Source organism: Humulus lupulus, chromosome 3 (genome assembly GCF_963169125.1).
Source record: "Humulus lupulus chromosome 3, drHumLupu1.1, whole genome shotgun sequence".
NCBI classification, from domain to species: domain Eukaryota; kingdom Viridiplantae; phylum Streptophyta; class Magnoliopsida; order Rosales; family Cannabaceae; genus Humulus; species Humulus lupulus.
The window spans coordinates 13,771,101-13,797,044 of record NC_084795.1 but is presented as its reverse complement, the minus strand read 5'-3'; the positions used below and the strand labels follow the sequence as shown (position 1 = coordinate 13,797,044).

The following is a 25,944-nucleotide window of genomic DNA, read 5'->3' as shown; positions in this document are numbered from 1 at the left end:
ATATTAATTTCCCTCATTATCATTAATAAATGATGGGGTTTTAATTTTAAATTTAGATCAAGGGTGAGACTATCAACAAAACTTAAGTCTACGAGAATATCTAAACATGTATTACTTAATCAATCAAACGACCCACCACCAACAAATATCTACTTTTCACCTAAATATTAAATTTTCAATATGTTACTTAACAATATTTTATGTTAAAAAAAATACAGATAAAGTGTGAAACTGTTTTAGTTTTGGTCAATCACCAATCTATCTAAGTTTAAGCCACATACAGATTAAAGTTAATATAGGTCTGAAATCAGATACATAATAATAGAGACCAGTAATGTAATATATGTTTCAACAGAATGAGGTTCATAGCCTGAATGATGGGAGTAGAGACAGATAAGAGAAAAGAAAGAAGTGTTTTCACAAGTATAAAAATAAAATTAAAGAGCTACCAATAGCTGGGTGATATTATAATACAAATTGGGTTTGGAAGGATTAGGATTAGGATTTTTCACATCCTTGAATAACCTATATGGTCTTCATACTGCTCCATGAACTCATCGTTGAACTTCTTGAAACTCAACATGATCTCCGGCATTTCTTCCTCGGCCGGTAAGATGGTTGTCCTCAAGTGGAACACCCTGCATTCATATCAACATATGTCAAATGCTGAGTAATAGGTAACAAAGCTCTCTAGAAAGTGACCAAAGTTTCAAAGGGAAAAAGCCTGATCTTGATTTGAAATTGGGACAAAAGTAGTGGGAAGATGGAGTTTTATATCTTAAGATGAACTGGATTAACAGATATCAAAATGACGGAATTATTACCCGTCTTTCTGTCCAAATCCTGAACCAGGGACGGTTGAAATACCAGTGGCTTCCAAAAGCTTGAGACAGTAGAAGACATCTGGAACTTTTCCAGCTGATTTAGCAGCCTCTATGGCTTTTGGTGGCAAGCGAATTTGAGGGAAAGAATACATTGCACCTGAAACCAAGTTTTCTCAATGAAAAAGTCCGTTCATGTCCACTCGATAGACGTTAATGGAAAAGTCATTAACGAATTAAAACATTCTTTGTCAGAACTTTTACCTTCAGTGAAATTACAAACCACATTTCTGCAGCTGTTAAATCCATCAGTCATTAACTTTGCTCTTCTCCTTAGTGATTCAAGGATTCCTTTGCTGCATGTTTTACATGTTATAGTCATAAGTACTTGCAGCTCATAAGAAACATCTCTAGAAATGTGAGAAACATCATAACATGTAATATTTCTTCATATCTTTCAAATGAACAAGGGGCAGGATTATGGTAATAACATGTCAAGCTAGAAGAGTGGCAACTAATATCAGATGTTGCTTATGATCAATGGTCCACAAGTTCATTTTCTTCATTAGGAGCCAAGACATTCAATTAGATGAGGCTAAATTTCAGCTAGCATTACCTTTCTCTAACATATTGGTCGTATGAAATATCTCCAGGTTTGAGAGGATTGACCATTAACCCCATCTGTGATCAGACAAATACAAGAGTAAATTTCTCACTGACATAATATAGACATAAATAAGGATATATTTTCCACAGACAATACCAAAAGAAGAATTTCTTAAATCTCACTCACAAATATTTGTGCAGGAACATTAGGACTCAAAGATACCGATGCAACCTTGTAGATCTCCTCTACTGTCTGCATAGAAAGATATGAACCATAATGATTAATGAAAATCGAGTTTGGAAGTCTAAATAGATGAAATCAACATATGATCCTAACCATGTTGAGTTCCATTCTCTATAAGTCAGAAAATTGTCTTATTAGAGCATAAGAAATAAACAATAACTTTACAATGCAAATGGCCATAAGAACATAAACCATAAATTATTACTAGAAAAATGAAGGATTTCGGTTAGTCCAACACAAAAATTTGCCTTACGATCCACAAACCGTTGGTATTATGTAAGTCTTGTTTATATTTGGTTATTTCCTCAGTATTTCACATGACAGAAAATAATCATATATACTTAAAGAGTTCTGATATTTTCAAGCATAGATAAAACTCCAAAGGTGCATGAAATCCATCTGAACGCTATATACAGACCTTAGGAGGGATGTTGGTCATCTCAAAATATCCACCCCGCTGACCGCATTCGCCCCAATATCCTTTGGATACAGTGTGGAAAGAAACAAGCTGGACTTCCTTGCTTATTGGTGCTCCCATATTCAACAAAACCTTTCATTGTTATCAAAGATGGACAGAAGAAAAAAAAGTACAATAATTCAAGCTGGTAGTCAAGCAATTACTCTTACAATTAGAAGATGGCTCTTAAAGTTATAGCTAAATACCTTTCTTGCACTGATAAAAGGGCGCGCATCCTGGTATATGTTCTGCTGATAAACCTCATCTCCAAGCAACACTAGGCTTTCTTGGAAACAGAAGCTTAAGATTTCTCTCAAATTGGCTTCACTAAGACATTGACCAGTAGGGTTGCCAGGGTTTATAATCACCATTGCTCTTACCTGCTCATAAATCACAACAGTTTTAGCGCATATAGAAAATAAACAATAATAGGTAAAGGGATGAGTGAATATTGGAAAGGACTATAACTACAATTGAAATTAGAAATTTGTTAGCTTGTTCAGTATGGAATAGACTTTCCCAAAGGTCAATCCTGATGTTGAGCACACACTTCATATTTATCCATTACATGTTTTAGAAGAGGTTCCTTACATTCTTTATAAAGAGGAAAAGCATACTCACAGTTATTCCTTTTGAGCGAGCCTCAGCAACTGACTCACGAAGATTGTTAACATCAAGACCCCAATTTGCACTTTCCTCTAGATAATATGGAACAAGAGAACCACCAAATAGAGAGATTGCTGCTGAGTAGAGTGGGTATTGCGGGACTGGAACCAAAATCTGGTAGAAAATACAAAAAATGAACATGAAGACAAATATGGGAACATCAAAGATCCTTGAGCAACTAAGAGAGAAGTTATGCTGAGGAACAGAGAAAAAGAAGAATATTTATCATAGGAGATAAACAATATGCATGATGTTTTTTTCAAAGATGTATTACCCCATCCCCTGCACCACGTATAATAGTATTTAATATCTGCATCACACCTTTGCTGGCACCATCAGTGAGAAATATGAGTTCAGGGTCACTGTTATTCAGAACAAACAACAAAATCTAGTTAGTTTGCAACTAGAGAACCACACTAACAGTCCAAGTTTTTTTCAGAAATGGAAAATAATTGAGTATGAGATTATGACCTTGGAAACCCATCACGCCTTCCAATAAACTCTGCAACTTCTTTCCTGATCCCCGGAAGACCTCGGGAATCACTGTAGGCACCTAGATAAATAAGGACAGAAATTTGTTACATTAATTATTAATGCTCTTCACTTTTGACAAGTGACAACTCCATACAAACTCCAATCTGCTATTCTATTATGCAACAAAAAGTCAGCTACAATCAAGGTTCTAGACATTAAACTAAATAACTAGGAGATACAGAAATACTTGGAGTGAATCCTAAAGTTACTAGGAATATAAAGAGGGGGAAAAATACCTAGACCACCCGAAGTCAATGAAAGATAATGCTTAGCTCTTGCAATTGCATCAGCAGGAAAGAGGAGTCCTACATTAGGATCATCCAACAGAAATGGAGCTTGGCATAATGCAACCACCTACAACAACCATTATTTGGTTGACTTGAGACTAATTTATAGACAAGAATCGTAATAGTAACTCAAACTAGTCCATTTGAGAATAATCAAAACACAAAGATAATGACTAAAGTAGAAATATTGATGAACCTGGCGAGGGAATGTCAGCGGCTTCTGTCCAAGAGCATGAGGATTCCCAACATTGGTGAAGATAATCTACATTATGTGAAATTTAAACAGTGAAAATTGATACATTCAGTTTGAACACTATATTACAAAGATAATGCTGTATTAACAAGCAGTGCATTCCAAATTCTATATGAAGAGCAAAAATCCAAACAAGGGGGGAACTATACCTTCTTTCCTTCCTTCTGGAGCTCAGATGCTCTAAGATACAGCTCGCCTCTAACAGCATACTGAACCTTCTTCACGTTTTCATTCAGTGTTTCATAGTCTAACGCCTTGAGCGGCATGGTGGTGATACTTTGAGTTCTTAAGTGTTCACCCCGATACAAACGAGGAAGTAGAGTAGCAAAACTACGAGTTCCTTAGCTGAAACAATGCAGAAAGTAATTACAGTAACAAACAAGATAGGTCCCCCACCAACAGTCATGTATATAAATATAATACAAACGAATCAAATCGTTATTACCGATGTTTCAAATACACTTGATTTTTATGACAAAATTTCAAATGGATTTAATTACCGAAGAGGTGAAGATGACAGAGGATATTAAGCAAAATTTAAGCTAATAAAAGCAAGTTTAAGGGGTAATCTACTCTGAAATCTATGAATTCAACCAATCAAAAGAGATGCAGAGCTCTAAATTTTATTCAATAATTCTAATTCCTTTGCCATAGATCAGTGCAAGCGAAACATAACAATTATCCAACCACGCAGTATGAACAGAATCACAAACCCCATGTAGTCAGAGAAACATACAATTTTATCTGACAGCACACAAAGCCCAGAAAACTTCCAAAAAGAAATGCCTTTTCGGTTTAACAAAACATAAATAAGACAACCCAAATGCTGGAAAACACCCCATATAAGTAAAGAACGAGGCAGCAATCGAGAAACAGCAACAAGAATTAACTCAATCTGACAAAAACCCATTTAAGCTTATAAGCCAAAAGAAACAATAAAAGCAAAAAATAACTCATACCCAACTGTCAGTCCACAACCACAAACCATAGAAATCAATCTAAAATATAAAGCAGATACCTTTGCAGTTGATTAGGTATCTGGGTTCAAAAAGCTGGGCGTGGTGCTTGCTCCTACCGTAGGCACAGTTTGGGAATATTTAGAGTATAGTCTGAGTCTGACCGCGCATGAATAAATACGCAGTGTTTGTCACATAAAAATGTGGCGTTACACGGATGCATTGGCAGCACCAGAGCCACTGAATTATAGTAAATGGATTATTGGTAATTTTGCCATATATATTTGAGCCGAAAGGGATAAAGTTCAGAAAAGAAATGTGGTGTAGCTTCAAACTAATGAGTTCTGGTAGATAACGAGACTTAGAGGGGGATTTCTTCTCTCCATGTGACACAAAATAAAAATAAAATAACATTGCAGTAGCATTGGTCCTTCTCAGTGGATAGTGGTTGATATTTGATTGTTGACTTCTTTTATTCTTGACCATAAATACTATCACAAGTAGTAGTAGAAGTGACTAGTGAGTGAGTTACTTGGCCATGTTATTTGTTGTTGCATATTATTCTTATTAATTTTATTATATATATGTTTGTTTTATAGTAAGGTCTTAGGTCTACCTCTAACTTTGGTTAGGTTACACCAACCCTTTAAATTGAGTACACTAATTTGGCTTATACGGGTCATGTTGATAATGTTTATAATTCAATGATAAAAGTAACCTTTACAATAAATAATAAAAAATGAGAAAATGTGAGTTTAGGTGGAAATGTAGAATCTATTTGGTGTAGGGGCATCTACTGAACTTGTGTTTTGCAAACTTCTATGTCTGTTACTAATAATAAAAATGTTAATCATTGTGTCATAATTTATAAGTATAAAGTTGATATTTGAAGGTTTTTTTTTTAAAAAAAAAGAGAGGAGTACTAATCATAGGGATGGTGATTATACCAAAAACACGTGTCATGACTCAAATAGATTGGATTGTTTGATATGATATGATATGATGAGTGAATCGTATTCACATATGAACGGTTATCAATATATTGTATCACTAACCACTAATTTTTTTTTTTTGACAAGTGTTTTTGGAAGGGTTAAACAAATATAAAAATTTTACGTCACCACGATTATTATACTTTAAAATATTGCAACAATCTATTAATATATATATATATATTTTGCAAATGTATAAAATTAAATTTATTATTTATTATAATAATAACGCTATTATAAAAAAAAATTAGTGAAAATAACCTATTTTTTAATGAGATTTTCCTAACTATTATAAATGGTAATCTTATACTAAAAAATAAATATTAATAAGTTTATGTGATGAAGTGTTTCGGCTAGCAAATTTTTTTTTTTTTTGATTATTTGATTTGTTGTTAAGGTCAAAGTACAAATGCAAAAACTCTCTCTTGGGGAGAGCAATTAGGTTTTTTATTTTTACTTTTCTTTTCCCGTAAAAATGAGGAAGCGTTTATGAATGATGCAAAACTAACTTATTAGAGTTTGTGATGCAATCAACAAAATTGTGGTAGAGCAAGAGCAGTACTTTCAGAATGGTTTTATAAATGATATAACTCTTATGTGCAAAGAGTTCATTTATTTATTTATTTTTCCATTGTAATAGGATTAGAGGAAAGTCAAGAGGGTATTTGGCTCTTTTAACTGATTTTTTTTTTAAAACTTAAAAATTATTTTTTTTGAAAACAAATGCTGTGTTTGACATTATTTTAAGAAAACAATTTTTAAAAAGGAACTTACCAAAAATTTTGAAAACATAAAAAAAAAAAAGATATTTTCTAGTGTTCTTAAATTGTTTTTTTTTTTTTCATCCCACTTTCTTTTTCGTCTATTTCTCTTTCATCACTTTTTATCTTCTTATTTTCTCTTATATTATTTTATCTCTCATCAAATTTTCTTTCACCATTTTTGATATCCTTATTTTCCCTTTGATCACTTTCTCTCTTCATATTATTTTTCTCTCCTACCATTTTTCCTTTTCTCACTTTCTATCTTCCAATTTTCTCTTTCATAATTTTTTATTTCTCATTTTCTCTGGCATTATTTTCTATCTTATCACTTACTATATCCTAATTTTTTCTTTTCACTTACTATATCTTCATTTTTTTTCTCATCACATTCTCTCTCATTTTTTCTCGCATCAATTTCTCTTTTCTCAAATTCTGTTTCCTCAATTTTTTTCTCCTTACTTTCTCACTCCTTATTTTTCATCATTTTTTCTTTCACATAAATTTATCTCATTATTTATTACAAACTTTTAAATTATTTTTTACTTTGTAAATATATTCATTAATTTTTTATTTATGCTTATTTAAAAATAAATAAAAACATAAAAATTATTTTTAAAAAACATTAACCAAACACCTCTTGTTTTTACAAAAATTATTTTTAGTTCTCATTTCTGAAAACACAACTTTGAAAACAAAAAACAATATCAAGCAAGCCCTAACTCTTTGCGAAGAAAGATAAAGTATGATGGTTTAAAGCACTCCTAATGGGTGCTCTACTCTATATTACAAAATACAACAGCAAAACATACTTTTTTATAATTTACCTAAAACTTTTACATTATATCATACATCAGCTTCTCTATTTTTTTTTCTACATCATTAAATATTATATTTTTTTAAAATATTTTATTCATTTTAAGAAATAAAATAATTAAATATAATAGTATTGCACTCATATATATACAAAAGTTTATAAAAATAATAATAAAATATTTTACTATATATAGAGAAATACTATTCATTTAGGTAAAAAAAATATAAGTTTACATCACCTATTGGAAAACTATTTAAAAAAAAATTGTTATATTATAAAGAATAGGACATTTTACCTCATCTATTGTGAGTGCTCTTAGAGTGTTTTTCCCTCTCCAGTTTGTATTGCATTTTGGCTTTCTAGCCTTTTAGTATATTCTCTTAAAAAAAATAATTGAAATAAATATTCTTACATACTATAAATGGATCCAGAAACTCGTATTTTTATAAAATTTTAAAATAAAAATTTATATTTTATACAAGACAATCTTAATTATGATTCCTTTCAAAGAAATTAAGTATTTTAAACAAGGGCTATTACAATAGGATCTTATTTTGTACTTATTGTTAGAAACTTTTTATGGTTTTTTGCACATGAATAAGTTATAAGTTAAATTTTTCTTATATTGCAGTGTATGTTGTAGGGTCTCTCACAAATTTTTAAGAAATTTTGAATAATTTAGAATGCCAAAATTATGATTCAAATAACTTATTGTACACGTATTTACTTTACTTGTTATGTACGTATAAAAAAGTTATTTCAATTATAATTTCGATATCTTAAATTTTTCATAATTTTTTAAAAAAATTCTAGGAGGTTATCTATAACTATAATATCGAGTTAATAATATGATATCTCATAAGCATCATGTTACATGTCATTTGTCTAATGTTCACTAAATGATTTTGGTCAACTATCATATTAATCGCAACTATTAACTTACAGTTTAACATCTTAAAATATTTTTAACCATCAATGATTAAATATTAACATAACTATTAAGTACTTAGACCATTTTTAATAGATGGTGTATAATTTGTGCTAAATTTGGTCCATAATATGTGTCAATGATATATTTTGCCAACTTTTTGCATTTGTGCTTGATAACTCTACAAAATAGAGTTATTTTACCATATTTTATATGCTAATTGTTGCTTAGTTCTTGAGTTTTTAATTAACTTATTAAGTTTTTATGTAATTTTTTATTTATTAGTCTTACTGTAGTTTTCTAGATTTTTATATGTTTTTATAGATATTTTATTATAATATGTTGTAATTTAATTATTGGAATTATTATTGTGTGTTTAGTGGTAAAAATAAATGCATATTTATTCAACTTAAGTGTCAAAACAAATTAAGTTTAAATTAATATTTTCTTTAAATTAATGAGATGTATTTGTATGTTGAAAATATTTATTTGAAGTTAATTTATACTATTTTATAGAAATTAATTTGCATTTTTTTTGTTTAAAGGAAATCAATGATAGAAGTGGCATTTTTAAAAAGAAAGCAAAGAAAATGGCTCAGCCCAAGCAGCCATGGCCCAGGCCCAGGCCCAGTCCGCTGCCCCCTGGCCCGTGTCCCTCCAGCCAGCCTCTTCAGCCTTCCCAAGCTTCACACATTAAGCTGCTGCAGCTCTCTCCAGCCCAGCCACACGGGCCAGCACTCAACCCAAACGTGGGCTCTCTTCTGCCTCTGCACCAGGCCCGGCCCGCCTGGCCATCTCATTCAGCATCAGCTCATCTCCTTCAGCAGGCCCACGTTGGCCCAGCCTTGCTCCAGCCCACATGCCTTCCCACGTTCAGCTCCATCAGCCAAGATCAATTCATCATATGCCCAGCCTTCACATGCGCCAGTACGCCTGCAGCTCTCTCCTGCCCAGCCCATCCGTACGGCCCAGCAACTTCCTAGCCGCCTGGTACCCAAGGCAGCCCAGCTGCCAGCACAGCCTTTTTGAGCCTAAATGTGCATAAATGTACTAATTGTCCTCTATGCTCAAAATGCCACTTTTTACCCTTTTGTCTACACACTTTTACCCCAAAATCATCATCACTCCTACAAATTACCCATATTTACCATCTTATTATTAATTTAATCAATTTACTTAATATTAAATTGGTTATTTTAATAATGTCATTTTGGCTATAAATAAGGGTTTTGAAGACCATTTTAGGGTACTGAATGTTTTGGTTACCAACTTTTTCTCTCATTTTCTCTCTACCATTCTCTCTTCCATTTGGGTTTTTCAAGAGCATTTTGCAAGTATGTATGTCTTTTATTTTGTAATTTCTACTCTAGTTATGTGCTTCTAATCTTTTTCATAAGATTATTAAGATCATGATGAAGCAACTTGTAACTAGGTAATATTTATGTTGTATGTTGATTTCCCTTGTAATGCAACAAAGTCTATGGATTTTTCTTCTTCATATATTTCTTTCATCTTAAATATCTTGTATTTTAGATTGTTAGAACATATTTACACTTTGTTCTTCATTAGTGCATAAACATAATATTCTTTGTGTAAGATGTGTCATTAAATTGTACACATCCATGCTTAGAACAAAAATATTATGTTTTGCCTTATAAATAATGTTCATTGATTTATTTGTTATTTCATTAGATTGATTTACACTAAATGCTTTGAAATTATAATTTTGAAAAGTGAAGAAAAATCCTATCTTTTTATAAGAAATTTGTGTTTAAAATTATAAATCTTTTTGGAAAAGGATAGTTTAAATTATTTTAACTATCACTAAAACTTGGGAATCAATATACTAATAAATATTATTAAACTTACATTTTGTGGATTCTAGTATCTTAATAATCTTTTCTTTTAACACTTATTGTCAAATCATTATTGGTTTATTTTTATTCTCTTAAATAGCTTTATTTTACAATCTTTTAGTTTATGTTCATAATATTAAAACTCATCAATCTTTGGAACTATGTTAGAATTTATTACTTTTGATTTACAATAGTTTTCTTTTTGATTTTAGACAACTCATTTGGGTTCGACCTCGTGCTTACACGAAAACTATTCTATAAATACGATTCGTGCGCTTGCGAGTATAAATTTTTAAACATACCCGTTTTGGGTCCATCAAGTTTTTGGCGCCGTTGCCGGGGAGTTGCAAGAGAAAAGAAACGAAAATTATCTCAAGGTTAGTAAATTCTTCTACTAGTTATTTTAATTTTTGCACTTAAAAAAAATATATATATCTATAAAATCCAAAAAAAAAAAAAAAGATAAAAAGAAAATTTGGGACGGTTCAACCACCCATAAAAAAAAATATACTTATATTTCTATATTTATTGTTTTTTTCTAGTGACGGCACTTGTGCCTCCTATCTATCATTTTTAATTTTTATAGTTGATGGCACTTGTGCCTCCTAGTTTTGTTATAATTTTGTTGTAATTTTATTTCTTTTATATCTTTGTTAATTGACGGCACTTGTGCCTCTTAACATTTGTTGTAATTTTCTTTATTTGTATTGTTGTAATTTTTATTTTATTTAATTTCCGCAAATTACTAGTTGATGGCAATTTTGCCTCCTAGCTAGTTGATGGCAATTTTGCCTCCTAGTCTTCTATCTTATGTTTTAGTTGATGGCACTTGTGCCTCCTAATTTTTACCTTAATTTTGTTATGGTTGATGGCATACTATGCCTCCCTACTCTTGCTTAAATTTTAGTCTTATTTAATTTTTGCCTTATTTTTCTTTGTCTTCTATAATATTTTAGTGTAATATTGTGAAAAATACTTGAAAAAAAAAAAGAGAAACCTAAATCTTGTCCTTTCACCATAAGCAATTTTTGCTTAAAGGAAATTTGAACAAAATTCCCAATCCACCTCTACTAATTAACCTCGGGGAGTTGTTAGTAGTGCGCGAGTAAGTGGAATCAAATAGGCCTGGGGGCAAGTAAACCATAAGAATTATATTGTTGTGAAATCTCTAAAAATTCTAAGTATGCTCTGTGGTTGCGGTTTTAACTGATCTTCCACATCAGAAAATTGCTTGTTTGAGATTATCCTTGTTGCCTTGTTTGTGAAAATTGTATGCATCATTGGGAACGTAACTCTAAAAAACGATTAGTAAAAAGACGTTTATCTTTGTTTGAAATTGAAAGTGTTAGTAAAAATTTGAGCATCATGGAACCTATTGCTAATCCTGTTGATGAAAATGTTGTGCCTGAAAAAACTTTGCTTGAATATTTTGCACCTATTTCATCTAATGCTCCTTCATGCATTGTTTTACCTACTACTTCTGCTACTCATTTTGAGCTTAAACCCGCAATCATTCAATTATTGCCATCTTTTTATGGGTTAGATAGAGAGGATTCTTACATGCATGTCAAAGATTTCTTAGAAATTTGCTTAACATTTAAATTTCAAAAAATTTCTGATGAGTCAGTCAAACTAAGATTGTTTCCTTTTTCATTAAAAGACAAATCAAAAGCTTGGTTAAATTCCCTTCCCACGGGGTCTATAACTACATGGGATCAACTTTATAATAAATTCTTACTAAAAAAATTTCCTATGTCTAAAACTGATAGTCTAAGGAGAGAAATCTCCGAGTTTTTTCAAAAAGATAATGAAGAGTTTTATGAATGTTGGGAAAGATTTAAAGATTTATTATTAAAATGTCCTCATCATGGTTTTGAAAAATGGAGACTTGTAAAATATTTTTATGATGGTTTGACTCCCTCTAATCGTCAAATGATTCAATCTATGCATACTGGAAAATTTTTAAAATTTCAAGGACAAGAGGCGTGGGACGCCCTTGAAGATTTATCTGTCAATTCACAACAATGGAATTATTTTGATCCTAGGTCTAGGTCAACTAATTCACCAAAAAGAGGAGGAAGGTATGAAGTAAAAGAAGAAGTAGACTTAAGAACATCTTTAGATAAATTAGCGATAAAAGTAGAAGCTTTAGCCATAAGCCAAACTATAAACTCTCCAATACAACCAAGAAAAGATGTCTGTTCTATATGTTCTAGTCCGTGCCATAATGTCCAATCCTGTCCTTCCTACCAAGAAGCCTTTTTCTGAGGAGGCCAATGCTCTTCATTCTTATGGGAAACCAAATGATAGCCCATTTTCGTCCACCTACAATCCAAATTGGAGAAACCATCCGAACTTTTCATGGAGACAAAACCAATCCCAAATGAATCAAGGGCACCAATACAACACACAAAACCAAGCTCATGCCCCACAAAATCAACCATATCCGCAACAAAGAAAACCTTCCTTAGAAGATACTTTACAACAATTTATGCAATCCACCCAACAAATCCTACAAAATCAATCTCAATCTATTACCAAACTCGAGACACAAGTAGGACAACTCGCCACTGCTTTAGCTGATAGAGAAAAAGGAACATTCCCTAGTCAACCTATCCCTAATCCTAAAGGTCAATATGAGATAGGAAAGTCTAGTCATAATGGAGAAGTCAAATCAATTTCAACTCTTAGGTCTGGAAAGAAAATTGTCAAACCCGATTACATACCCGAGGTTGAAAACGAAAAAGAAAAAGAAAAGAGTCAACCTTCTAGTTCTAATCTCAATGACTCATCAAACAAAGAAATTCCAATCCATCCTTTCATTCCAAAAGCTCCATTCCCACAAAGATTGCTTCCAATTAAAAAGGGCGGCCAATATAATGACATCTTAGAAGTTTTTAAACAAGTTAGTATCAACATCCCTTTCTTAGATGCCATTAAACAAATTCCTGCCTACTCCAAATTTTTAAAGGATCTTTGTACTGTTAAAAGAAACACTAATTTCCTAAAAAGGCGTTTTTAACTGAACAAGCTAGTTCCATTATTCAATATAAGAGTCTTGTTAAATATAAAGATCCTGGGTGTCCCACAATTTCATGCATTATTGGTGATCATTTTATTAACAAAGCTTTACTTGATTTGGGTGCTAGTGTGAATTTATTGCCTTATTCTGTTTATAAGCAACTTGGTCTTGGTGAGCTAAAACCTACCTCTATAACTCTTCAATTAGCCGATCGTTCTGTGAAAATTCCTAGAGGAATTATAGAGGATGTTTTGATAAAAGTTGATAAATTTTATTTTCCTGTTGACTCCATTGTTCTTGATACTCAACCTGTGGAAAATATGCACGCTCAAATTCCTATCATTTTAGGTAGACCATTCTTAGCTACATCTAATGCAATCATAAATTGTCGTAATGGTGTTTTGAAATTATCTTTTGGAAATATGACTGTTGAATTGAATGTTTTTAATGTTGCTAAATCTGTTGAGTGTGAGGAAATACATGAAGTTAACATGATAGATAGTATATGTGAAGATGATGGAAATGACTTACTTGACTTTTGTGAAAAATACTTTGGTATGAACTTGCATGTTGATGACCTTAATGATGATGTGAATGCTTTGCTAGAGCCTATACCCTTACATGAAACCAAAGTTGAACATTTTTCACCCTTAGATCATGTTCAATCAATTTCTGAGTCTCCAAAGTTAGACCTTAAACCTTTACCAGAAAATTTAAAATATGCTTTTCTAGGAGAGTCTGAAACCTTACCTGTTATCATAGCATCCGCTTTAGATAAAGAACAAGAAGATAAGTTGTTAGATGTCCTTAGAAAACATAAAGAAGCCATAGGTTGGACCATTGGAGACATTAAAGGAATTAGCCCATCCATATGTATGCATAGAATCCATCTAGAAGAGAATGCTAAAACCTCTCGGGAATGTCAAAGAAGATTAAATCCAAATATGAAAGAAGTAGTTAGAGAAGAGGTCCTAAAATTGTTAGACGTAGGTATCATTTACCCTATTTCTGATAGTCAATGGGTTAGTCCAGTTCAAGTTGTGCCTAAGAAGTCTGGGATCACAGTTGTTGAAAATGAGAAAAATGAATTAATCCCTACTAGAGTACAAACAGGGTGGAGAGTGTGCATAGATTATAGAAAGTTGAATAATGTTACTAGAAAAAACCATTTTCCATTACCTTTTATTGATCAAATGCTTGAACGATTAGCTGGCCATGCATATTATTGTTTTCTTGATGGGTATTCGGGATATAACCAAATCCCCATTGCCCCAGAAGATCAAGAAAAAACTACTTTTATATGCCCTTTTGGGACTTTTGCCTATCGTCGCATGCCTTTTGGATTATGTAATGCACCTGCGACTTTTCAAAGGTGTATGATTTCGATTTTTTCTGACATGGTTGAAAGATTTCTTGAAGTATTTATGGATGATTTTTCTGTGTTTGGTTCCTCTTTTGATGAATGTTTGCACCATCTTTCACTTGTTTTAATTCGTTGCAAAGAGAAAAACCTTGTGCTTAACTGAGAAAAATGTCATTTTATGGTTAAAAAATGAATTGTTTTAGGTCATGTAATATCTTCTGAGGGAATAGAAGTTGATAAAGCTAAAGTTGATCTTATTTCAAAACTTCCCCCACCTAAAACTGTGAAAGAAATTAGATCATTCTTAGGCCATGCCGGTTTTTATAGAAGATTTATAAAAGACTTTAGCAAAATTTCTCGGCCTTTATGCCATTTACTTGGAAAAGAAAATGCTTTTGTCTTTGATAATAATTGCCATGTTGCCTTTGAAAAATTGAAAAATTTGTTGACTACTGCACCCATTATTCGACCTCCTGATTGGAAAATACCTTTTGAAATAATGTGTGATGCTTCTGATTATGCTATAGGTGCTGTCTTAGGACAAAGACTTGAAAAAATACCTCATGTAATTTACTATGCTAGCAAAACTTTAAATGATGCTCAATTAAATTATTCCACAACCGAAAAAGAATTGCTTGCTGTTGTTTTTACATTGGAGAAATTTAGATCTTATTTGTTAGGATCTAAAATTATTGTCTATTCTGATCATGCTGCATTAAAATATCTCTTATCGAAAAAAGATGCTAAGTCTCGTTTGATCCGTTGGATCCTGCTTTTACAAGAATTCGACTTAGAAATACGTGATAAAAAAGGATCTGAAAATGTTGTTGCTGATCATTTATCTAGACTAGTTGTTGAAACTATACATGATTCCACTCCTATCACTGAAACTTTTCCTGATGAACAATTGATGCATGTTTCTTCATTGCCTTGGTATGCTGATATTGTTAATTATTTGGTCACTAAAGAGATACCATCTCATTGGTCTAAGAATGATAAATCTAAGTTTTATTCTGAGGTGAAAAACTTTATTTGGGATGATCCTTACTTGTTTAAATACTGCCCTGATCAAATAATTAGAAGATGCATTCCAAATTGTGATCAATCTAAAATCATATCTTTTTGTCATGATCATGCATGTGGATGACATTTTAGTGGTAAGAAAACGGCTGCTAAAGTTTTACAATGTGGTTTTTATTGGCCTACTATCTTTCATGATACATATGTTTATTGTAAAGCTTGTGAACGTTGCCAAAAGTTAGGAAATTTAACTAAAAGAAACATGATGCCTCTAAATCCTATTCTGATTATTGACATATTTGATGTTTGGGGCATTGATTTTATGGGACCATTTCCTAACTCTTTTGGTAATCTTTATATTCTTGTTGGAGTTGATTATGTGTCTAAATGGGTTGAAGCTATTGCATGCCATACTAATGACCACAAAGTTGTGCTTCGGTTTTTAAAAGAAAATATATTTTCCCGTTTTGGTTCACCACGTGCTATCATTAGTGATAACGGTACACACTTTTGTAATAAGCCATTTGAACATTTGATGAAACAATATGACATTACACATAAAGTCTCAACACCATATCACCCACAAACTAGTGGTCAAGTTGAAGTGTCTAATAGGGAAGTTAAGCACATTTTAGAAAAAACTGTGAATCTAACTAGGAAAGATTGGTCCTTAAGACTCACTGATGCATTATGGGCGTATCGTACCGCGTACAAAACACCCATTGGCACGTCACCCTACAGACTTGTGTATGGGAGGGCGTGCCACTTACCTGTTGAGTTAGATCATAGAGCCTTTTGGGCAATTAAGCAGTTAAACTTTTCTTTAGACAAAGCAGGTGAGAAACGAAAACTTCAACTAAATGAACTAGACGAAATTAGGAATGATGCATATGACCATTCAAAAAAGTATAAGGATCGCATGAAATTTTACCATGATAAAAATATTTTGAGAAAAGATTTTTATCCAAGTCAGAAAGTCCTTTTATACAACTCTCGTTTGCATTTATTCCCGGGAAAGTTACGCTCTAGGTGGTCCGGTCCTTACATTGTTCGTATTGTTTTTCCACATGGAGCTATTGAAATTGAAAATCCTAAAAATGGTGATATATTTAAAGTTAACGGACAAAAATTAAAACCATTTTTAGAATTAAAATCTGATGAAGTGGATGAGATACTCCTTGAGGACCCTGTTTACCATGTTCTTTGATTCCTGTGTGATCTTGATAACTTGTGTTTTATTTGTATTATTGTTTTATGTGTGATTTAATTTTTGTTCGTTGTATCTTGTTCTCTCTTCGTAATGCACAATATCGAGGTACGACCATTCTAAACTTTACACTCTTCTCAATTTAATTTATATTTCTATTTTGACACATTGATGACAATGCTTAAATTAAGTTTGGGGGTATCAAGTTTTATTGTGTTTGTTTTGTGTTTTATTTATGTTATTTATGTTTGCTTTGTATTATTTTTAATGTTTTGTGTTTTATTTATGTTAGTCATGTTTGTTTGAAAAAGAAAAAAAATTTATTTATATGTTGTTATTTTGTTAATTTTTTTATTTTATTTTATTTGTTCATTTTCATAAAAATTCAAAAAAAATATATATATATATATTTAAAAAAAATATTTGGTGATATTTTTTATTTTCAATGATAAAAATCCTGATTGAGTTTGAATTTAATTATCTTAAAAATATGAATAATTTTTAAGCTTTGTTTTTAATTATATGGTCAATTTTGCTTGTAACAAAAATTATATTTTTCATAACAAAAGCACTCTTATTTCCTATAAGTTTAAGTGAAAAATAATTTTAATGAAAACATTTTTTCTAAAAGCAAAATTGACAATTTAATTAATTACATAAGCTTAACTTCTATTCATAATAATTTTTTAGAATTATTTTCATTGTGCAATTTTTGAGAAAATCCTTTTTATATCACCAATAAAAAAAAATGTGTGTTTTAATTTTTCTTTTGCTTGAGGACTAGCAAAACTTTAAGTTTGGGGGTGTGATAACTCTACAAAATAGAGTTATTTTACCATATTTTATATGCTAATTGTTGCTTAGTTCTTGAGTTTTTAATTAACTTATTAAGTTTTTATGTAATTTTTTATTTATTAGTATTACTGTAGTTTTCTAGATTTTTATATGTTTTTATAGATATTTTATTATAATATGTTGTAATTTAATTATTGGAATTATTATTGTGTGTTTAGTGGTAAAAATAAATGCATATTTATTCAACTTAAGTGTCAAAACAAATTAAGTTTAAATTAATATTTTCTTTAAATTAATGAGATGTATTTGTATGTTGAAAATATTTATTTGAAGTTAATTTATACTATTTTATAGAAATTAATTTGTATTTTTTTTGTTTAAAGGAAATCAATGATAGAAGTGGCATTTTTAAAAAGAAAGCAAAGAAAATGGCTCAGCCCAAGCAGCCATGGCCCAGGCCCAGGCCCAGTCCGCTGCCCCCTGGCCCGTGTCCCTCCAACCAGCCTCTTCAGCCTTCCCAAGCTTCACACATTAAGCTGCTGCAGCTCTCTCCAGCCCAGCCACACGGGCCAGCACTCAGCCCAAACGTGGGCTCTCTTCTGCCTCTGCACCAGGCCCGGCCCGCCTGGCCATCTCATTCAGCATCAGCTCATCTCCTTCAGCAGGCCCACGTTGGCCCAGCCTTGCTCCAGCCCACATGCCTTCCCACGTTCAGCTCCATCAGCCAAGATCAATTCATCATATGCCCAGCCTTCACATGCGCCAGTACGCCTGCAGCTCTCTCCTGCCCAGCAGCTTCCTAGCCGCCTGGTACCCAAGGCAGCCCAGCTGCCAGCACAGCCTTTTTGAGCCTAAATGTGCCTAAATGTACTAATTGTCCTCTATGCTCAAAATGCCACTTTTTACCCTTTTGTCTACACACTTTTACCCCAAAATCATCATCACTCCTACAAATTACCCCTATTTACCATCTTATTATTAATTTAATCAATTTACTTAATATTAAATTGGTTATTTTAATAATGTCATTTTGGCTATAAATAAGGGTTTTGAAGACCATTTTAGGGTGCTGAATGTTTTGGTTACCATCTTTTTCTCTCATTTTCTCTCTACCATTCTCTCTTCCATTTGGGTTTTTCAAGAGCATTTTGCAAGTATGTATGTCTTTTATTTTGTAATTTCTACTCTAGTTATGTGCTTCTAATCTTTTTCATAAGATTATTAAGATCATGATGAAGCAACTTGTAACTAGGTAATATTTATGTTGTATGTTGATTTCCCTTGTAATGCAACAAAGTCTATGGATTTTTCTTCTTCATATATTTCTTTCATCTTAAATATCTTGTATTTTAGATTGTTAGAACATATTTACACTTTGTTCTTCATTAGTGTATAAACATAATATTCTTTGTGTAAGATGTGTCATTAAATTGTACACATCCATGCTTAGAACAAAAATATTATGTTTTGCCTTATAAATAATGTTCATTGATTTATTTGTTATTTCATTAGATTGATTTACACTAAATGCTTTGAAATTATAATTTTGAAAAGTGAAGAAAAATCCTATCTTTTTATAAGAAATTTGTGTTTAAAATTATAAATCTTTTTGGAAAAGGATAGTTTAAATTATTTTAACTATCACTAAAACTTGAGAATCAATATACTAATAAATATTATTAAACTTACATTTTGTGGATTCTAGTATCTTAATAATATTTTCTTTTAACACTTATTGTCAAATCATTATTGGTTTATTTTCATTCTCTTAAATAGCTTTATTTTACAATCTTTTAGTTTATGTTCATAATATTAAAACTCATCAATCTTTGGAACTAGGTTAGAATTTATTACTTTTGATTTACAATAGTTTTCTTTTTGATTTTAGACAACTCCTTTGGGTTCGACCTCGTGCTTACACGAAAACTATTCTATAAATACGATTCGTGCGCTTGCGAGTATAAATTTTTAAACATACCCGTTTTGGGTCCATCAGTGCTCCAATGCACAAGGTGCAAACTAGCTAAAATAAGTCAATATAGCTATTAATGTTTATTGAAAATATACCAAAACAATTCTTTTTTTTTTATTAAAAGATAAATTAAAAATTAAAAAATTAATAATTTGTATTAATGAGTGGCAAATAAGTAATGAAAAATTATATTTATTATGGGCCAAATTTGGCACATGCTATATTTTGTGTCAAATTTAGCATAACTTTTAGCCATTGAAGTTTAATTTTATGAAGATGGGCTAAAAATGGTTATACACCACTTTTATATGTTCTTATATATATAATACAATAATTTTAGGGAATTTTAAAAAAATATGACTTTTATACCATCAATATGCAAAAATATGATAATTATAATTTTCTTAATTTGTATGGAAAAATTTATTAAAGAAAAAGTTAAAGAATGGAAACACAATTAGTAGCTAACTAAAATATGAAAATGCCACATTTTTTTTTATCATAGTTATGTTTTATTTGATTTTGAAAGTAATTTTATTTTATTTTTTCCTTCATTTTTTTAGTTATTCTTTCTTTCTTTTTTTCCTTACTTATTTTTTCTTCTATTTTTTCATTTTTCTTTTGTTTATCTACCAATTTTTTCCTTCATCATTTTTTCTTTCCATTCTTCTTATTCTTTTCATTTTTATTCATTTATCTATTTTTTTCTTTCATTTGTATTGTTTTGTTTTTTTTCATATTTTTTCAGTTTTTTTTTTCATTCTATGTTTTCTTCATTTTTCTTTTTATTTTTTTATTTTTTCATTCTATTTTCTCCTTCCATTTTTTTTCTTTTTCAACACATATGAGTTTTTTTTCTTTATTTTTTTATTCTCCCATTTTTTCATTTTTTTCTACCAATTTTTTCATTCATATTTTTTTTTTCATTATTTTTCTTCTTCTTCTTTTCATTTTTATTTATTCATCTATTTTTTTCATTCATAATTTCTTTTGTTTTTTTTTCATAGTCTTTTTCATTTTTGTACTTATTCTTTTTTCATTCCATTTTTTTCACACATATATTTTAACATTACATAATTTTTTTTATTATCTTTTATTATTGTAATTTTTTTTATAGTTTTTTTCACTATATCTAAAAAAAATTCAAATCAATTTTTTCAGCATTTTCTTTTTACTGTAACACTTATAGGAATACCAAAATTTGGAAAGAGAACTAATAAAAATATGAAAACGTGAATGGGTAACTAGTTGCCTTCATGTTTTTTGTGTGTATATTTATGGGGGTAACTAGTTACCTTCACGTTCTGGTGTGTGTATTTATAGTTTATTTTATGGTAACTGGTTACCTTTATTACTAAAATCATAGTTACTTCTTCTTCCTTTTTTAATGAAGTGTTCTTCTATTTTTTTCCTTCAAATTTGATGTTTCTTTTCATATTTAATATGAGTAACTCGTTACCCCTCTTAAGTAACTTGTTACCCCTCTTATGGCAGAAAGTTACTCATCTCAGGATAACGGGTTACCCCTCCTGGTGCATGTTATTTAACCTAGCTCTACGATTTTTTTTACATAAATGTCAAAGATCAATTAAATAACTGGTTACCTTACCTAGGATTTGAAAAAAAAAAGTACAATCTAAAAAAAACATGTTTATAATAAATAAAAAATAACTTTAAAAACAATTCATATTACAAAAAAAATTTGCAAAACAACCAAAGAAAAATTTAATATAAAATTAGTAGTATGACAATATAAAAAACAAATAATCTAAAATAATAATAATCAAATTACAAACATACCTTTCCAAATTAATAAAACTTGATTAAGAGTAAAAGTATGACATAAACCAACTTTTATACAAAAATATAGGAAAATAAACCCATAAAAGTGAAAATTCTTAAAAAAAACCATAGATGAACTTTTTTCTTGAAAAAAAAATCATATTTTTGCACTCTATTAAATATCTCATATAAAATGTAATTTCCTCATAATTTTAACAATTAACTTCTATCTATTCTTCTAATTTTATTTATAATACTAAACAATATAAATGAAAATTATTTTCTCTACATCTATTATATTCTTCATCATAGCTATTGAGATTTCCCTCACTACTTTCTCTCCTTACTAAATATAGCCTTTTAGGTGATTTTATCATTTTCACTTAGTTTTTTTTTAAAATAGTAATATAAAAAAAGGTTTCGTGATGCTTTAAACTCGACAGAATAAATTTTGGTTTTGGATTTAGACTAAGCAATGCAATGCCACATCGATCACATGAATATTGAATCCAAGATATATCATGGCATGAAGTGAATGAAACAGAATTTGGAGATTAAAAAACACTTAAAATTGATAAGCCACGGCACAAGATGCGCGCGCTTCTATCATGACTGACTGACTGAGTAGTACTAATACTCATTTAGTACTCCAATCAAACTTAGTCTAACGATGACATTTTCCTATGCTTCGTTGTAACCTGGCCGATGGTTCAGCAGATGACTTCGGAGTTTGGACACTTTGCTTATATCTTATTTATTCACTAAAATAAGCATTATTAAGATCATCACACGCACTCCTGTATAAACTTAATTTCAAACTACTTGACTTGACCTGACTCTTCATTAACAAAATATTTTAATAATCATCATTACATGTTACACACCTAAATGTAGTAACTACATTAAAATTACTCAAGAAAAATACAGCTTACCAGTGGAGATACTTCAACATGATCTTGAGAATAATAAGTGTCAAACAACTTACAAGGAGAGAGATCAACAACACTACCACAGAATAAGACATCAACCACCACCACCATAAGGGGACAATATATAATATGTACATAATATACATTTTTGAGTTTGGGCGGGTTTGAACTCCCAACCTTAGTTATGATGACCAAAGCCCCCACCACCCCGCTAAAAGGCAATGGGAATTGTTTTACTATAATCACTTCATCTCACCTAGCTAAAATCTAAATCCCACCACCTTTATAGTTTTACTGGTAGTATATGTATATATTATTCTCTCCAAATGACATCGTGAGAGAATAAAATTAGCAAATAATTTTATCATTGAGCCACATAATTAAGAATCATTTAGTGTAAAATATGATTGCAAGTATAATCATATAATTCGTTTTAAGATTGTTCAGTCTGAGCAACTATAATAGTTATTTTTGTTTTTTTTTAAATTAAATTAAAGTCAATTTTGAAAAGACTTTGTTTATTGTTAACAGCCTAGCCAGGGTTCATAGAGCTATCATTGGTCATGAAGTATTGAAGTTATTCAACAACCTGTTATTCTTAAACAATTAATACTCCACTCCCTTTAAAATTAATTAATCCCAAGTGGTACAACTAATATAGTACCTAAATGTAGTCAAACTTAGATTACAATTTTTAATAAAGCGAACATCGTATTATATACGGTTGCTAGCTCCAATTTCCTGGATTTTGGTATAAATTTTTCCAATAATGGCTGGATATATAATCACATCAATCAACTTTGCATGCACATATTAAGAGAAAAAGAAAAACAAACCCAGGCGATTCTATATGGAAAAAAAATTCACAACACTAATTGTGGTGGTGTTCTTCTTCTCAAGCTTTGCCTTACTTATTATTCCAGCAGGTAATTCAGACTTTATTATAATAATACCCAGTTAGTATATTTCATTTCATTAGATGTAATATATATATATATATATATATAATATCTAACATAGTTTCTTATATATTGTTTTTCTTATATACAGAAGGTGTAGGAAAGTTCTCAAAGAGGTATACAATGGTGGTCAATCCGAGTTGCATTAAAAGTGGAAAATCTTGTACAGATATGAGCCTTAAAAAGAAGTCATTGCCACCACCAGCTCCTACTAAGAACTCAAAAAAGATTCATGCCAATGCTCATGTATCTTATCTGCCACCTCCACCTATATTGCCTCCATTGAAAGGCCTCAAAGCTTTTCTATATGAATCTCTACCCCACTCTTAGATCCTAATCAAAAGTGAAAAAAGAAAACAACATATATTTGTATATATGAATACTTGTATATGTATACAATTCTGTTGTTGGTTTTTTTAGAACAACAATAAACTTGCACCATTATTATTAATGTACATGCCTTATATAAATATATATATATTAATATAAATCTTTCTTGTATTTTTTTAATGAATTATGAAATTCACTATTGGCTTTGTGGTTACAAAAGCTATTCAAATTCCTCATTACTACTGATAATACATAAAAGAAATTGCTCACCATAAATTCATGATATGGGAGTGAGCATTATTTGGGTTTAACATTACTTGGTGATAACTGAATTTAAGGGGGTGATTGTGGTTTTATGGTCCTTATATTTTTTTTGAATACGCAATTGATCCATATGTTTTGTTAAATGATAATTTAGACTATGTGTTTTACAAAATGAATCAAAATAGTACTCTATATCTGATTTTGGTCAAATAATTTTTAATTATAAAATCAATTATTGGGTCATTAGTGATGCGATGAGTTCAGAGAAGCGGAGAATATAGTCGAAAAGCTGAGAATTAAATATTACATTTGAAAATATTTTGCCTTAAATCAGGTCTATGGTACCATTTTGTAAAATACAAGGTACGAATTATTATTTAACAAAATACAAGAATTGGTCGCATATTTAAGAAAAATAAAAGGGTCAAACTAGTATTTTTTTTCTTTAGTTTATGAGGCAATATATTTGCACCCCAAGAATATATATATATATATATATATATAGACACCCCATTCATTAAAAAATTAATTTTGAAAATAATTTTTAACACTTTTTCTCTTTTTTTTTTTTTTTTTACATTCTTTAATTTTTTTTATTAATTTTAATAATTTTATTTTATCTTTTTTCATAATTTTTTAGAATAAAACTCTTATTTTAACAAGTATTTTTTTTATATATTTTTATCTAAATAATTAAAAATTAAAATATTTATATATATATTTTAGAATATGAAAAGAAAAAACAAATTAGAAAAATGTCAACATAAGTTAAAAGAAATATTATTGTACGCCCTGATTTTCCCACGGGCTGATTAGCGAGCTGAGCTGCGGCCTAATCATGATTATCTCGTGGACATCCCCAAAACCGGAGCTGCCGTCATAAGGTCGAAGGTCGAGTTTAGTATCCCAAGGGTTCGCCAAGCTTGCCTAAGAACTGAGTCCGGACTCAGAAGGCCGAAGGTCGATTTAGTATCCAACTCGTGGTACGAGCTGGATCTGGAGGCTATGACCATTTGTAAAGTCAATACACGCAAGGTAAACGTGCATACATCAGACATCACGTGTCTGATATGCCCCTGACTTCTCGGACACGCAGCAGGAACGTGCGTATTCAGACACCCACGACTGGGTTGGGCCGTGCGGCCCATTATCTCCTTACCTATTGATTTGACCACACTTATGTGTCAGGTTTAGGAATTAATCATGAATGTCACAGAGTTGATACAATAGGTAAGAAGGTCACGGGATGACCTTCTTACCAACTCCCAGGTGCCTTCACCTATAAATATGGAGACCTTGGGAGTTGATAAGGGTTGGATTATCTCTTGTAAAAAATACCATGTAATCAAATATCCAGTATATAGCAATAATACTGACTAGTGGAGTAGAAAAATTTTAACCTTTGAACCACTTAAAAAACGTGTCTTGAGTCACCCTTTCATTTCTAAAATCATATATTTGTTTCTGTTCAACATTAGCACTAGTCCCTTTTTCTTCTTTTCTTAATTATCTGTTGGCGAAAAACCGCGTCAACAATTATATATTAATTTTGAATAAAAACGGGTATCTTAATCAAATTTTGGGTGTAAATATAATGCCTCTTAGTTTATATATTAGGGAGCTATATTTATACCCTATAAATTTATATATGTACATGCCACATTAAATACACTCATTTCATAGATTAAACAATGCATTTATTTATAATTACACCCCATATATTTCTTATATTAAGTCTTGATTTATACACCCTTTTACAAAAAAGAAATATATGTGTATATCTTATTTGTCTAAATTTTGCAATTAAAATTTTTAAATGATAAATTTGAATTTTTCTTAATAAAATAAATAATTAAATAAAATATCATAAATTTAAATACAATCTCAAATATAATTTTTTGAAAAATAATTAAAAATTACAATAAAATTAATTTTATATTAATTATATGATTTTTTTTTCAAATAGCAAATTTGTTGTGTTGTTAAAATAATGAATATAATTTTAAAATATTTGATTGACTCAATAAAAAATAAAAAATTAAAATTAAAATTTGAATTTGAATTTGAATTTAATAAATAATGGGAGTGTGCTTAGTAAGACTAAAATTTTAATAATAAAAATA

General features: G+C 30.4%; 1 protein-coding gene and 1 non-coding gene across 2 annotated transcripts; both read right to left on the bottom strand.

Moving 5' to 3' along the window:
* Positions 1-284: 284 nt before the first annotated feature.
* LOC133822161 (glutamate--glyoxylate aminotransferase 2) lies at positions 285-5,136 on the bottom strand. The gene is made up of 14 exons (XM_062254404.1): positions 4,887-5,136; positions 4,018-4,213; positions 3,812-3,877; positions 3,565-3,682; positions 3,266-3,347; positions 3,069-3,156; positions 2,750-2,908; positions 2,335-2,508; positions 2,090-2,221; positions 1,615-1,680; positions 1,438-1,502; positions 1,086-1,177; positions 825-981; positions 285-638 (listed from the first exon to the last, which is right to left on the bottom strand). The coding sequence occupies exons 2-14, from the start codon at positions 4,132-4,134 to the stop codon at positions 509-511; spliced, it is 1,446 nt and encodes a 481-aa protein (XP_062110388.1). The 5' UTR covers positions 4,135-4,213; positions 4,887-5,136; the 3' UTR covers positions 285-508.
* Positions 5,137-11,945: 6,809 nt separating this feature from the next.
* LOC133827724 (small nucleolar RNA R71) lies at positions 11,946-12,052 on the bottom strand. Its single transcript, XR_009890376.1, has one exon. It is a non-coding gene; the product is annotated as a small nucleolar RNA R71 (small nucleolar RNA).
* Between the last annotated feature and the right edge of the window lie 13,892 nt (positions 12,053-25,944).

What these genes read in the sequence shown, in the direction of transcription:
- LOC133822161 (XM_062254404.1), bottom strand. Translation starts at nt 4,134, where the DNA reads ATGCCGCTCAAGGCGTTAGACTATGAAACACTGAATGAAAACGTGAAG. An exon ending in TCCAGAAGGAAGGAAAGAAG is followed by an intron (nt 3,878 to 4,017) that starts GTATAGTTCCCC and finishes CACATAATGTAG; the next exon opens with ATTATCTTCACCAATGTTGG. An exon ending in GGTTTGTAATTTCACTGAAG is followed by an intron (nt 982 to 1,085) that starts GTAAAAGTTCTG and finishes ACTTGGTTTCAG; the next exon opens with GTGCAATGTATTCTTTCCCT.